General features: G+C 31.2%; 2 protein-coding genes across 2 annotated transcripts; both read right to left on the bottom strand.

The window, feature by feature from the left end:
• Positions 1-1,164: 1,164 nt before the first annotated feature.
• On the bottom strand, positions 1,165-11,279 carry LOC111717242 (uncharacterized; the record flags this gene model as incomplete). The annotated part of the gene is given in 5 exon segments (XM_023492754.1): positions 1,165-1,238; positions 3,127-3,187; positions 4,913-4,982; positions 5,845-5,920; positions 11,256-11,279. Coding segments are annotated over 4 exon segments (232 nt in total), but the record flags the coding sequence as incomplete, so codon positions are not given.
• A 2,476-nt stretch (positions 11,280-13,755) lies between these two features.
• On the bottom strand, positions 13,756-15,778 carry LOC111717241 (uncharacterized; the record flags this gene model as incomplete). The annotated part of the gene is given in 2 exon segments (XM_023492753.1): positions 13,756-13,955; positions 15,699-15,778. Coding segments are annotated over 2 exon segments (169 nt in total), but the record flags the coding sequence as incomplete, so codon positions are not given.
• Positions 15,779-16,036: the final 258 nt, after the last annotated feature.

Here is a 16,036-nt window from a genome sequence, read left to right as displayed (position 1 = left end):
AATGATAACACCGGCCGGTACAGCGATGCAGCTGCGGTGTCGAACACAGCTCAGAACGCGGGAAATTCAAATCATACAACTGATACAGTTAGTCAGTTATATAGCAAACCAAGGAGGTTTCAGTCCTCCTGGAGTCAGAGAATGTTGCGAACCATGATTACTCTGATGTTGTTTATCACGTCGATCTGTACGGTGGAGGGTAACTCGGACTGGCGGGAGTCAGCCTGCAAGATAAGGGCGTTTGATTGCAACACCCCTACGATGATAAACAAACTGCACCTGCACGATGTTTGTTTTATCCTGGAGAAGAAGTGGCCTGAGAAGTTAGCTGCAGTAAGACCAGCTTGGATCTTGGAGATCGAGGCGGAAGAGCCTGTGACCTTGGAACAGTGTAGGTCAGCAAAGAAGCTCCATGAAGTGTATCTCAGGACGAGAGGAGGAAAGGTAGCTGCTAAACACTCTAGAGTTTCACTCCCTACAGGCTGTTCAAGAAACTGGTGTGTTGATGGGCCCAAGGTGTATTTGCTGGATGATCAAGTTAAGACCTGTCCTTTTAAGAGGATCAGACCTGTTAACCTGAGAACCGAGGAGAATAACCTACTGATTTCAGACGAGTTGTCTATGCTGTTCAGGAGCTCTGGTTACCAGGATTACTCTGAATTGGGCTTTACTGAAGAACCGGAAGATTGCAAGAACAGAAACAGTTCAGATGGACAGATTACTCACCAATGTCGAGAATCAGTACTTGTCGAAGTATCGTTGATCTGCGATAACCGATAAACTTCGACAATCCCCCCTCCGGGGATGTGAAATGTATTCTACAATGATGTGCAATTCTAATTTGATAACTGTACTAATAATATTACTATCTTAATTATTTGTATATTGACCTAGCCGGGCTAGCCCGGTCAGTTTTCATTTTACCTGTTTATAAATAAATTAGTTGAATAGCATTTGTTGATTAATACGGACGTATACGGAGCCTTGAGTATTGGCTAGAGATAGAGAGCCTTGAGTTTTGGCAAGAGATATAGTTTAAGAGGATCTCATTAGACTTTGAGTAGAGTGATCGTTAGAGTAGTAGCATCTAGATTTGTTACAATAATAATAATAATAATAACAATAATAACAATACTGATAATAATAATAATAATAATAATTTACCTGAATAAGTTTTACAGGGTAGAGGACACTGAAATCCAGTGAGGCACCAAAAGACAAGATTAAATATTGCAATCCTTGATAAAATTTAATATTCTAAAGAGACTGTTCCACATTTATCACTCTGGAAGGGGATGATATATTTGGTGTACTGTACAATTTTGCCCTATTGTTTAATGTTATAGCCAATATAAAAAAATCAAAAGAATTTTTTTGGCACATCTTAGAATCAATAACAAAATTTAAACAGAGGTGGGAAGAGAGCGTGTGAAGCCAGAAGCTGTGTTTAACCGTAAATATTTGACATGTTATACGGATGGCGCGGTGGTGGGAGTCTAGGGCTGGGCACGTTCCGACTTTTTTAAAATCGTTCTGTTCCGTTCTAGATCGAGGGCCTTCAGCTTGATCGTTCCGTTCTCGTTCCATTTTTTCAATCGTTTCATTCTAGTTCCCGACTTAGAAAGCGTTCTTGATAACAAGAACGCAAATCTGATTTTAAACGTCCTTTTCAAGCACTTTCCGTTCCGTTCCGTTCCTTTACAAATAGTTCCAATATTTTTGAGAACGTGTTCTATGCGTTCGTTCTTTTTTCGGAACGGTTGGATCGTTCTTGATAGTTCAGTTTGTTCTCGTGAAAGAACTATCGTTCCCCAGGAACGATGCCCAGCCCCAGGTGGGACAATAATGGAGCCACGGCGGAGTTTACATGGTAACTAAATAGCATCAAGCCGACACACCTAGAACCATAGGCTATATCTAAGAGAATTTAAAACCACTTTAAGAAAATTAGAACAAAATTTAAGAAATATAAACAATGATAATTCAGATCTTTTCAAACATTTGAGCAGACAGAACAGAAAAGACGATTACATGGAAAGTTCTGATAATGTTGTTTAAGGTTAATGCGAAAAAGTCTTTTGAAGAAATATCTTTGGGATGGTTGGGTAGATTATTCCAAGCCGATGGGAAGAAATAAGAAGGAAAACGCTTTAAAAACTTAACCACAAAAATAGGGTGCTACTGGTACGAATATATTACGTGCTACATAGAGCTGTCATAATCCCTGATATTTTGAGATGGCATCCCGTATCGTATTTAATCCCTACAATTAAGACGTGAGAAAACATATTAGTTTACAAAATAATAATTAGTTTTTAAAACCTCTCGACCAAATTTTTGTTGTGAACTCGGTTAAAGCACGGAAATGTTCTTAGATTGATTTAAAAACTTGACTTTAAAGAGAAAGTTTTTGTTCAGGCAAAGCTGGGTTCCCAATCTATTGTGGAATAAAGGTATTTACAAATGTTTTTGTAAAATAAAAAATAAAATAAAATAGGACAGATCCAACCCTCAATCTTATATAGTTTTCCAAGTTAAAATTTTCTAAATTAATTCTTTTTTCTGTAAGTAAGACAACCCACCATTGAGAAAAACGAATTTCTGCTAGAAAAATAAGAATATCTTTCTCATCCCTGATCAAAAAAATCTCGACGACGTATAACTTGGCACTCTATAAATGGAGGCTCATTTGAAATTACGTGTACGGTCCCTTGTTGAATATATCTAACCTACCCGTGTACAGGCCATTAAACCTTGTTGAATATATCTCACCTACCCGTGTACAGGCCCTTAAACCTTGTTGAATATATCGAACCTACCCGTGTACAGGCCCTTAAACCTTGTTGAATATATCTAACCTACCCGTGTACAGTCCCTTAAACCTTGTCGAATATATCGAACCTACCCGTGTACAGTCCCTTAAACCTTGTTGAATATATCTAACCTACCCGTGTACAGTCCCTTAAACCTTGTTGAAAATATCTAACCTACCCGTGTACAGGCCCTTACACCATGTTGAATATATCTAACCTACCCGTGTACAGTCCCTTAAACCTTGTTGAAATTGAATATATCTAGCCTACCCGTGTACAGGCCCTTAAACCTTGTTGAATATATCGAACCTACCCAAAAGGGAAGATACCGTGTTGAAAGATGGCGGTGGTGAGAACAAAGAGAAGAATATTTCCTAAATTAAACATAAATTCAAATTTTTCGATCATAATTATTTAAACACAACTTCCTTTATAAATGCTTGATCTCTCAAAGTCAATTCACTAAATTCTGATCGGGATCGGGATAAGGGGTGGGGGCCTTAGCGGATAAGAAAGTGTGATACATTGTCCCTAATGGCTAATTCCCTAGTCAAACTTTCCAAAGTCATCTTATTTTTGAAGAATATATAGACATTTTCAAGGGCTTTTCAAATAAGTAAGGTTTACATCAGGGTGACTGTAACTCAAATAATAAAAAATTATTTTTTATGTTTTTATTTTCGAACTCCGACCAGCCCCTTGATACCATAAATAAAAGTTTATAAAAAAACTGACGACGACTGCATTTCTTTAACATGAAGAGTTATAATGAAAAATAAAGATGAACATTTCTTAAAGTAAAGCACACATGAACCTGTTCTACAATGTTAAAGGTGTAAAGAGAGTGTAAGCTACCAAAACAAACTTTATAAGAAAAGAATAAAAGAAAGTTTACAAAAACTTAGAATTTAGTAGTTTTCAATGTCATGTATGTAATTTAGTTTATCCAAAATCATACAGCTACTTTTGTTTTCATTTTCTTTTTTTGGCTGCTCTGTTTTATTTGTACATTTTCTTAAATTCACTTTCCTTTGAATTTTTAGAGTATAGAGTTGGTTACCGTTTTCTGGTTCTCACTGTATATTTATTAATGTAAACGTGCTTTTATAATTCCAAACACCAGCTTAAAGTATAAAAATATAAATTTTGCAGCTTTTTATCAAAATAACAGCTTGATTTAATTTGTAATCATAAATTCAATATTTTGGAAAAAGAAATATGGTTTGTAGGGGTTGAGAGATGCATTAATTACTTTTTTACATTAACTTGTCTTTTAGTAACTTCGATAAAAAAGAATTGTACTTTGTTACCTCAGATAAAAAATATACTCTGTTACCTTTGATGGTTGTGCAACGCTCTGCTACATCCGAATAAAGGATTTGTACTCTGTTACCTCCGATGAGAAAAATTTAACTCTGTTACTTCCGATGAGAAAAATTTAACCCTGCTACCTCCGATTAGAAAAATTGAGCTCTGTTACCTTCGATAAGAAGAATAATAATTTTTTACCTCCGAGAAAAAGAACTTTACTTTGTTGCCTCCGATAAAAAGAGTGGAACTCTGTAACCTCCGATAAGAATAAAAGTTCTGTGTTTCCTCCGATAAGAAAATTGTGTTCTTTTATTCCGATAAGTGTACTTTGTTACCTCCGATAAGATTAATAGAACTCTGTTACCTCCGATTAGAAGAACAATACTTTGTTACCTCCGATATAAAGAGTTGTTCTCTATTGCCTTCGATGGACTGAATTATATTCTTTTACCTCCGATATTATAGAAAGCGTATTATGCTACTTCCAGTATTAGAAAGTGTGCGATGTTACCTCCTATATTATTATTTGTGCTATGTTTCCTCCGAAACTAGAAATTGGAATCTGTTACATTTGTTGCATAAAACGTGCTGGGTAGTCCAGACTAAACAGTACGAATGACTGCGCGCATATAAATATACTCTATTACCTCCGATATCATTAGTGTACTCTGTTACCTCCGATATCATTAGTGTACTCTGTTACCTCCGATATCATTAGTGTACTCTATTACCTCCGATATCAGGAAGTGTACTCTGTTACCTCCGATATCATTAGTGTACTCTGTTACCTCCGATGAAGAGTGGGTGCCCGAAGTACGGAACAAAGATATAACACCACGCCAAACAGTCTTCCCCGGCCTGCCCCAGTACACATCAAACAATGGTTAATGGTTAAAATGTAACTAGTTCAAAAAAAATCGCTGGAAAGTGGAAACTTCTGAACTTCTTGGAACCTTTTTAAATGTACACCCTTTATTATCAAATATTATCAAATACGTGAAATCAATGAAAACACTTTTAGAAATTTATAAACTGGTTTATTTAGCACAGTGATCTAAAGTTTGATGAAAGTTTTGCTTACTGCTTCTTTTCAACTAAAGCTTTAAAAAATTGTTTCTAAAATTTGCATTTCTAGGGATACAAAATCAAAGGCTAGGTAAAATGAAAGGCTAGGCTTTAAATATAAATGCAACTTTTCATGGCAGTCTGGATCTATGTGTCAAACATAAGACATTCATCCTATACTTGTTTCCTTACTACACTTTGTTGGGTTTATTGTGGATGTTTTGTTTAAGTTTGTTTATAAGTTTATGTACACTTGAAATGTTATGAAATGTTTATAGTTTAAGAATGTAAACTGCATAAGTAAGATGGATGGATAGACACATACAATAGATAGAATAAAGAATAGATGAACATAAAATAATGTTTTAACCAGATTATATCATTTTGTAAAAATGAAATAGATAGATTGATATACATATAATAGCTATATGTATCTATATTGCTGGATTTTATGCTGATTATTGCCATACATGATGTTTCATGTTTTCACAATCCATGATATAGAACTTCCGCAAGAATTAAGTAAATGAATGAATCAAAATATTTTTAATTTTACCAAACTGTGTCATATTAATTGATAGATAGATAAATAAATAGATATGTATAGATTGTAAGTGTTAGTATGATCTATGGATTACTAAACTATATTTTCTACCGAAAGATTGTCGAAATAATTCAGCATTATGTTTTTCTACAGACTCAATCGCCAATTAACAAGCATTTTGATACTTCTAAAAAAAAATTCAATCCTAAAATATTAAGTAAATTTATTGAAATCTAATATGTTTTCAATCATAACTCCTCTTATTGAAAAGCTATTGAGAAGAACAAAAATTTTGAATTACTAATGTAAAGTTCCGTTTTCTCAGACATGTGGTTAATATCAAAACTAGATAAGATACAAGGTCACAAAGAAGTCCCAGTAAATTGACCTTCTGTGTAGCTTGCAGTACAGGTGCATGATATCCTTTCCATTTTTCATTATTCCGGAGCCACGTGGATTTAACTTTGACGTTCGTTCACACAATGACTTTTTGTCGACGTAGGCGTTTAAAGATTAATTAACGACACTCTTTAAGTTTTAAGGTTGTTGAATTATAGACCACAACGTGATTGAATTCCAACAGCAGACACCGAACGCATCTCGCCCTGGTTCGCCCAAGGTGGGGCTTATAGATATATGAATTTCAGAACCAGAGCTTTACACTAAGAAAGTAACAAGCTTTTAAAATGAACTGTGTCCGAATTTAATGAATTTAAGCCACATATCAAATCCCTCAAAAACCGGTTATAATTAAGCGCCGGCTTAAATCTTAAATTAAATACATTTTTAGTGGAAACAACCATACTTAAGCGGCGGATCAAATTCTTTAAATTCGGCCTCTGTGATTTTTAGATCTGGAGACGTATATTTACTGTAGAAAATCAGTAGATTGGGTGAATCTTTAATATAATCTGTAACTGTTATGGTTAGATCTGGAGACGTATATTTACAGTAGAAAACCAGTAGATTGGGTGAATCTTTAATGTAATCTGTTACTGTTATGTTTAGATCTGGAGACGTATATTTACAGTAGAAAACCAGTAGATTGGGTGAATCTTTAATGTAATCTGTTACTGTTATGTTTAGATCTGGAGACGTATATTTACTGTAGAAAGCCAGTAGATTGGGTGAATCTTTAATGTAATCTGTAACTGTTATGTTTAGATCTGGGACGTATATTTACTGTAGAAAACCAGTAGATTGGGTGAATCTTTAATATAATCTGTAACTGTTATGGTTAGATCTGGAGACGTATATTTACAGTAGAAAACCAGTACTTGGTGAATCTTTAATGTAATCTGTAACTGTTATGGTTAGATCTGGAGACGTATATTTACAGTAGAAAACCAGTAGATTGGGTGAATCTTTAATATAATCTGTATCTGTTATGTTTAGATCTGGAGATGTATATTTACAGTAGAAAACCAGTACTTGGTGAATCTTTAATGTAATCTGTAACTGTTATGTTTAGATCTGGAGACGTATATTTACAGTAGGATACCAGTAGATTGGGTGAATCTTTAATATAATCTGTTAAAGTTCGCTTAAAATTACGTTGACTGTCTCTCTAAAAGTACATTTTGTTACGACATGTGCTCGTTTTTGCAACTTTTTTGGATTGTTTTAGCATATATCTTCTGTCAGAGTCAAAATATGTAAGTGTAAAAATTTGCTTTGTAACAAAATCAAATACACTTAAGTATTGCTATAATGTCGTCTTCATATTCCATTCTTTTCTGGTTATCAAGCATTCAAAAATATTTAATATTATAAAAAAATATTATTTCACTGCAATCCTTACATTACATTATGTTTTTTTTTTTGATGAATAGTCAAGTCCGAATTTCATTCAAAATATACATATAGTTAAAATACTTCAAGTGAAGGGGTGCAAACAAACTATAGAATTTAAATTATGAACAGTCCCTTGAGCTGCTTTAGCGGAGTAACTTGAAGATCCTCCATAGGCTTGTAGAGCAATACTAATATACAGAGGGGGTTCTCTCTTAGGTAGATAGATAGATAGATAGATAGATAGCTAGATAGATAGATAAATAGATAGATAGATAGATAGATATATATAGATAGATAGATAAATTGATAGATAGATAGATAGATAGATAGATAGATAGATAGATAGATAGATAGATAGATAGATAGATAGATAGATAGATAGATAGATAGATAGATAGAGTAACACATCAAATACATTTCAACCAAATTATTTGATTCTGTAGAAATTTCAAACATTCAAACATCTTATTTTACTTCACATTAGAGCACAAGACAAACATAAAATAAAATTCAATAGAAAATTGTAAATTAAAAAAAAGAAATTCAATACAAAATCATTGCAATACAAAATAAATTTAATAGAAATCAATGTAATAGAAAAAAAATTAAGTACAAAATAAAATAATAACAAATCAATTCAACACAATGTAATTTCCTCAAAAACCATGCAAGTATAAAGCATTTAATACCTGACCAAATAATATCTTATCTTGCGACATTAAAACTCATGATTAGTACTGAATAAAGACCTCCAACTAAGTAAATTGTACTTGAAGGAACTGTATTTGTAATTTGATGTGACACTTCAAGCAAATATGACAATGCTCGATTCACAACTGTACCCCTAAAAGCTTTGTCTGATCAATTGTGAATTAGAAATCCAGGTTTTTGTTCCTTCAAACTATTTATTTTCATTTGCGGGTTCTCTACGAAAGTTACTTGCGGAGAAATTATCATAAAGGCCACTCTCAGTGGTTGAATTCACTTTCCTGAGTCCGAATTTAATAAATTTGTACCGCGTCTCAAATCATCCAAAAAAACATTAATCTTAAGATTAAAACAAAAGGAGATGAAGTATTGATCTCGACATACACAATTCGAAAGTTTTCCGCTTTGAAAAATGAAGAATTCCTTTCCGGAAATCATTAAACTAATTACTCGGTAATTAAATATCATTAAACTAATTACTCGGTAATTAAACATCATTAAACTAATTACTCGGTAATAAAATATCATTAAACTAATTACTCGGTAATTAAACATCATTAAACTAATTACTCGGTAATTAAACATCATTAAACTACTTACTCGGTAATTAAATATCATTAAACTAATTACTCGGTAATTAAACATCATTAAACGATTTACTCGGTAATTAAACATCACTAAACTAATTACTCGGTAATTAAACATCATTAAACTAATTACTCGGTAATTAAATAGCATTAAACTAATTACTCGGTAATTAAACATCATTAAACTAATTACTCGGCAATTAAACATTATTAAACTAATTACTCGGTAATTAAACATCATTAAAATAATTACTCGGTAATTAAACATCATTAAACGAATCACTCGGTAATTAAACATCATTAAACTAATTAATCGGTAATTAAACATCATTAAACTAATTACTCGGGAATTAAATATCATTAAACTAATTACTCGGTAATTTAGCATCATTAAACTAATTACTCGGTAATTAAATATCATTAAACTAATTACTCGGTGATTAAACATCATTAAACGAATCACTCGGTAATTAAACATCATTAAACTAATTAATCGGTAATTAAATATCATTAAACGAATTACTCGGTAATTAAACATCATTAAACTAATTACTCGGTAATTAAACATCATCAAACTAATTAATCGGTAATTAAACATCATCAAACTAATTACTCGGTAATTAAATATCATTAAACTAATTACTCGGTAATTAAACATCATTAAACTAATTACTCGGTAATTAAACATCATTAAAATAATTACTCGGTAATTAAACATCATTAAACTAATTACTCGGTAATTAAATATCATTAAACTAATTACTCGGTAATTAAACATTATTAAACTAATTACTCGGTAATTAAACATCATTAAACTAATTACTCGGTAAGTAAACATAATTAAAATAATTACTCGGTAATTAAACATCACTAAAATATTTTACTCGGCAATTAAAACTCATTAAACTAATTACTCCGTAATTAAACAGCATTAAACTAATTACTCGGTAATTAAACATCATTAAACTAATTACTCGGTAAGTAAACATAATTAAAATATTTTACTCGGCAATTAAACATCATTAAACTAATTACTCCGTAATTAAACATCATTAAACTAATTACTCGCCAATTAAACATCATTAAACTAATTACTCCGTAATTAAACATCATTAAACTAATTACTCCGTAATTAAACATCATTAAACACAAATTATCCTGATTGCTGTATGTAACACTCTGGGGAAAATGTATATTTTTATCAAGACAGACTAAATTTGTAATTGTCATTTTTTGTGGTAGTATATTTACAGTGGGACTGCATACATATATGTTAACTTTAACATTAACATGAACATTAGTATATTTACAGTGGGACTGCATATATATATGTTAACTTTAACATTAACATTAACACTAGTATATTTACAGTGGGACTGCATATATATATGTTAACTTTAACATTAACATTAACACTAGTATATTTACAGTGGGACTGCATATATATATGTTAACTTTAACATTAACATTAACACTAGAATATTTACAGTGGGACTGCATATATATATGTTAACTTTAACATTAACATTAACACTAGTGTTTAGTAACTCTTATACTCGTTGATTAGTTACTACATATTACTACCATCTTACTACCAAATGACTATTCCTAAATATTAATTCTTCTCTATTCAGGATGGATCTCAGGAGAGAAAACTCCACTGGATAAACTGATAACTACTATTAGACCAAATAAACTAAATTTTAAAATAACTTTCTTTCTTTCATTAAATCTAAGACATTTTATGTATTTATACTTAATCAACGTCGCCTTGATGTTAATTGCCACGCGGGACTTTATTCGTTGATTATTGTTTACGGCTTAATTTAGGCCTTGGTTCAGTGAAAATTCAATTGAAAAGACTTAGACTATCAATAGATAGGACATATATTGAAAGCTCAGAACGGAGCTTATACTGAATCAACCTTGTTTCAATGTTAAGTTATTCCTGTCATGTATTTATGGAAATGGAGCGGACTTTGTTCTATATGATGGAGACGAAGTTCAGAAGATTAGATTCCTTGAGGAAGGAAATATTCATGAATAGGCATCAAATGATTTGAATTATGGTTTACTAACATTTCTAAGTTCAAGACCGTCATATAATATGTTCTGAACAATTGTTTCTAAGACATGATACCTTATGGTTATATTAACTATTTCCTCCAATATTTAAGTCCTTTTATTGGAGCTGATTATTTTCTAAGTATAACTTTTGTAATTTACATGGAGACCTTTTAAGTATTATTCTAAGTATTCTTTCTAAGTTAAGAAGATATAAATCAATCAATCATTTATTTACTAAGTCCATATTAGTCAAATCAATTTTAAATACAAGTCCAAATCACACTGTGGTTCAAAATATAGTACTTATGAATTTAAATTACATTACAACAGATTATAAGGTGACCTAATATATGTGAAAGAGCTTACCCATGATATGAAGACCGACTGGAGGAGATGTTTCCNACTTTAACATTAACATTAACACTAGTATATTTACAGTGGGACTGCATACATATATGTTAACATTAACATTAACATGAACATTGGTATATTTACAGTGGGACTGCATATATATATGTTAACATTAACATTAACATTAACATTGACTTCAAACATTAACATTAACATTAACTTTAACATTAACTTCAAACATTTTACAAACAATTTTAAGTATAAATGAAAACGTTAACATGTACATTGGTAAATATATAATGTCAGTGATTCAGTATATTGTTAATAAATCCATAAATAATATTATATAAAAAAGATTTTAATTATTAATATGTAAAAATTAACAACGAATAAAGGAATTGAGTCTTTGCCACAAACTCTGATTTTCTAATATATTTATCTATGCGACCTGAGATATTTCAAACTATGAATTCTGTTAGATTAAATAATCTAAGTTTGAAATATTAAAGGTTTATATAATCAGATTGCAAAGATATGGGAATTAGAAAATTTGAGTTTGTGCCAAAAACTCAATTCCTTTATAAATCATAAAATATACATATACCTAAATGTTTTTTTCTATGTTAATATCAATTAACATTATCATTTATATGTTAATATTAACATTAATTAAATCAATCAAATCACCAATAGTCTCATATATATATATATATAGAGTCTCTAATAATTACACTTTTGTTAACATCTTGACAGATTATATAAATGTTATTGCTTTATTTGTTCTCAAATTTAATAAAAACCTGATCGAGCTCATCGAAAAAAAAGTTTTTTGTCGCTTCACTCCACGTGGATTTAACGGTTCTGTCAATATTCCAGAACGCTGTGACTTTCGATCACAATTTTACCCATTAAACACATTTTTTTAGTCTTTTTTCTTGAATACTTTTTTGTCGACATATGCATTTTGAAGGAAAAAGTATAGAATAAGCATATCCGTAAGGTAAAACATTGTTGAATTATAGACCAAAACACGTTTGATTTCAATTAGAAGAAACCGAATGCTGCTCACTCTGGTTAGTCCGGGGTGACTCGTAACTTTTGATGCATACTCATTGTCCACACTTGATACATGGCACTTAGTAATTTTTAGTTGCCCTCGTAAAGTAAATACATTTGTTCGAACTGTTTTGATCCCTACAGCCCCAGATCAGGGGGCCCCTATTGTTCTGAAGTTACACCCCCACCCCCTAAGAATTTTTTTCTGATTATTTTGTTTGACATATTTATACCTTAAACTCAAAAATTCCTATATCTTTGCAACCTGATGTTGTAAACCTTTGATATATCAATAGTAATGAACTATGTTATCTAACATTATTCATAGTTCGAATTATGACATTGGGTTGCAAAGATCTGATTGTGTGGAAAGTACTCAGTTTCTATGAAATGCTATACAAAAACCTTTTTTAATTATGTGCACTCGAAGAAACTTTGCCTACTGCAATCAGAAGAGAGCGTACCTTTCTAATAGCGGTCCCGGCTTTACAGTTTGGTGGAGCAATTCGAGTTGCACATCTTGATCCTGAAGGGGAGTAAAAAATGTACATAGAATAAAACAAGATTTCATCTTCAGTCTGGTGTAACTGAAAGCAGTAGTCTAATCCCTGATGGGTATACAAGACATGCACAACGATACTGGTTTTTGACTCAACCAGCTGTGAGGACTGGACTGCTGTGGAAGATTCCTCTCCGGGTGGGCTTTAGGGCTTACATACAACTCCCCATTTTTCATAAAGGATTCAGTTATGGGCTTCTGTATTACCCCTTAACTCGGAAAGAGTATAACAGAAGGAATATAGGAAGCAATCCCCCATACCCTTCCTCCTACACACCTCTTTATCTCTCTCCTACCTGCTCCACAACTCGATGTCAAAAGAGCTATTTGGAGAGGCCTCAGAGTGTAAAAACAAGATAAACAAGAAGAAAGAAGAAAATATTGAACAGGAAAGTTAGAAGTATTTTTTTTGCCGATAGCGAATGAAGACAAACAAGGGATGGAGATGCCCTTCCCCCCTCCTCTATGTATTCCACTGGAAAAAAGATTCTCTAGAAAGTGTGTGAATGAAGCTAACTCAAGAATCCTGAAATGTTGAAATGCTTAGTCAGACCATACATGAACAAGAACAAATATGCATCAGAAATATGCATCAAAATGCATTTTCCCTTGTCTACAAAAGATCAGAATGAGTAGCTCATCTAGTTCAATTAATTAAATACAGGGTTAAAAAAACAAGATCCTTTAAAAATAGTTCTTTCTTGTAAAGTAGTGAACTACAAGAACATCCAAAAAAAATTCTTTTCTTTTTATTTTCAAAATTAACCAAAATATGATTGAAAGATGTACAAACAAGAAAATGAAGAACAAGAAATATACAAATCTCTAAATATTTCCATCTAATATAATAAAAAATTATTGTAAAATTTAATTAAAATGAATTATTAAAGTTAAAAACAGTTTGCGCATAAAAACAGAGTTTATTATTGAAAATTATAATTGCATGCGACATAATTAATTACATCTTTCCATACTATACATCATCTGACACTTCCACATGCTGTTTTGTTATTACATCTCTGCATGCTGCATGTGATCTGCATTGAAGAATGCTGGTAGAAATGCAGTCCTAGGAAGATCCCAACTATCTGTCACCAAAGCTTAAACAATTTTTTTATTTTAATTATGAACCTAAAAAATGACAAAGAGACTTTATACTGACCCTTCATGCAAGGATGGTAATGCCCGATTCAGAACAGAACCCTTGAATCCTTTATCTGATTAATACTGTGGAAGATATTGTAGTTTTTCTAGGTTTAAAATCAAAATGGGCAAAACACTTTTGTAGAGAACCCAAAATTGAAAAAAATGAGTTTTTAAAATTATGATCATTGATATGTAATTCATACTTGATCAGACAAAGCTTTAATGGTACCGTTAAGAATCGTGCAATGCCATCTTTACATATGGACGACATGAAATTACAGTTAAAGTCCCTTGAAAACAAGAACAATTTAAGAAGTATCAATATTTTTTTCTTTTTATCATTATTTGTACTTTTAGATTAAACCTGAGCCCGAAATTTAAGAGAGTTTTGTTGAACGAAACTCCCGAGTTTCCTTTTTGGAGTCTAAACATTTGTGTAGATTTTGACTTAAGAATTTAGAAAGAAATGGAGAGTATAAAATTAAACTAAATAGCACCAAAGCTGCCTGACCCCATTCATGAAACTGTTTTTTCGATAGTATAGGTTTCATGACACTGCCCCGTTTTAAGTTTCTGGCCCTGGGAGAAGTTGATTAACTGTTGAACTAATATTATGGTATAGGAAACATGGGTATTGGATTTATTGGAAATAGAGGAGAATAAGAAATGAGGATTACGGATACAGCGACTTTTATCAGAGCTGAAAACTTTAGAATGAGATATCCGTAATTATATGTTATCTATAACCTTTAGTAAGTAGAATATATTAGTGAATGAGAGAATATAATAAAATATAAATACCTTTAGTTAGTAGAATATTAGTGAATGAGAGAATATAATGGAATAATATACCTTTAGTTAGTAGAATATTAGTTAATGAGAGAATATAATGAAAGAATATACATTTAGTTAGTAGAGTAGAATATTAGTGAATGAGAGAATATAATGGAATAATATACCTTTAGTTATACCTTTAGTTAGTAGAATATTAGTGAATGAGAGAATATAATGAAATACATATACCTTTAGTTTGTAGAATATTAGTGAATGAGAGAATATATTGAAATATATCTACCTTTAGTTAGTAGAATATTAGTTAATGAGATAATATAATGGAATAATATACCTTCAGTTAGTAGAATATTAGTTAATGAGAGAATATAATGAAAGAATATACATTTAGTTAGTAGAAGAATATTAGTGAATGAGAGAATATAATGGAATATATACACCTTTAGTTAGTAGAATATTAGTTTATAAGAGAATATAATGGAATATACACCTTTAGTTAGTAGAATATCAGTTAATGAGAGAATATAATGGAATAATATACCTTTAGATAGGAGAATATTAGTGAATGAGATAATATACTGGAATATATATACCTTTAGTTAGTAGAATATTAGTGAATGAGAGAATATAATGGAATATATATACCTTTAGTTAGTAGAATATTAGTTTATAAGAGAATATAATGGAATACATATACCTTTAGTTAGTAGAATATTAGTGAATGAGATAATATAATGGAATATATATACCTTTAGTTAGTAGAATATTAGTGAATGAGAGAATATAATGAAATATATATACCTTTAGCTAGTAGAATATTAGTGAATGAGAGAATATAATGGAATATATACACCTTTAGTTAGTAGAATATTAGTTTATAAGAGAATATAATGGAATACATTTACCTTTAGTTAGTAGAATATTAGTGAATGAGAGAATATAATGAAATATATCTAACAATGGTAGACCAAGCATAGTTCCTTCCCTAGAAGATACAATACTTTAATGTAGAGATATGAAGTTATGAAATAAGACAGTGCATATTTATAGAAACACAAAACATGGATTTAAAAGGGGGTACAGTAATACAGGCATTTACAAACAGATATGCTTTGCTGTAAAATGCTATGTTTCAAAGTTTGGTAAAATTGTGGTATCGTGGTACCACATAACGTGCAATAAACTGGTATCTAAAAATCTACACTTAATGAGATTTATACAAGTACTTAAAACTGTTTTTTAT

Source organism: Eurytemora carolleeae, unplaced genomic scaffold (assembly GCF_000591075.1).
Source record: "Eurytemora carolleeae unplaced genomic scaffold, Eaff_2.0 scaffold2443, whole genome shotgun sequence".
In the NCBI taxonomy this organism is placed as follows: domain Eukaryota; kingdom Metazoa; phylum Arthropoda; class Copepoda; order Calanoida; family Temoridae; genus Eurytemora; species Eurytemora carolleeae.
The sequence above is the reverse complement of the archived record's forward strand: the minus strand, read 5'-3'. Positions and strand labels throughout refer to the sequence as shown.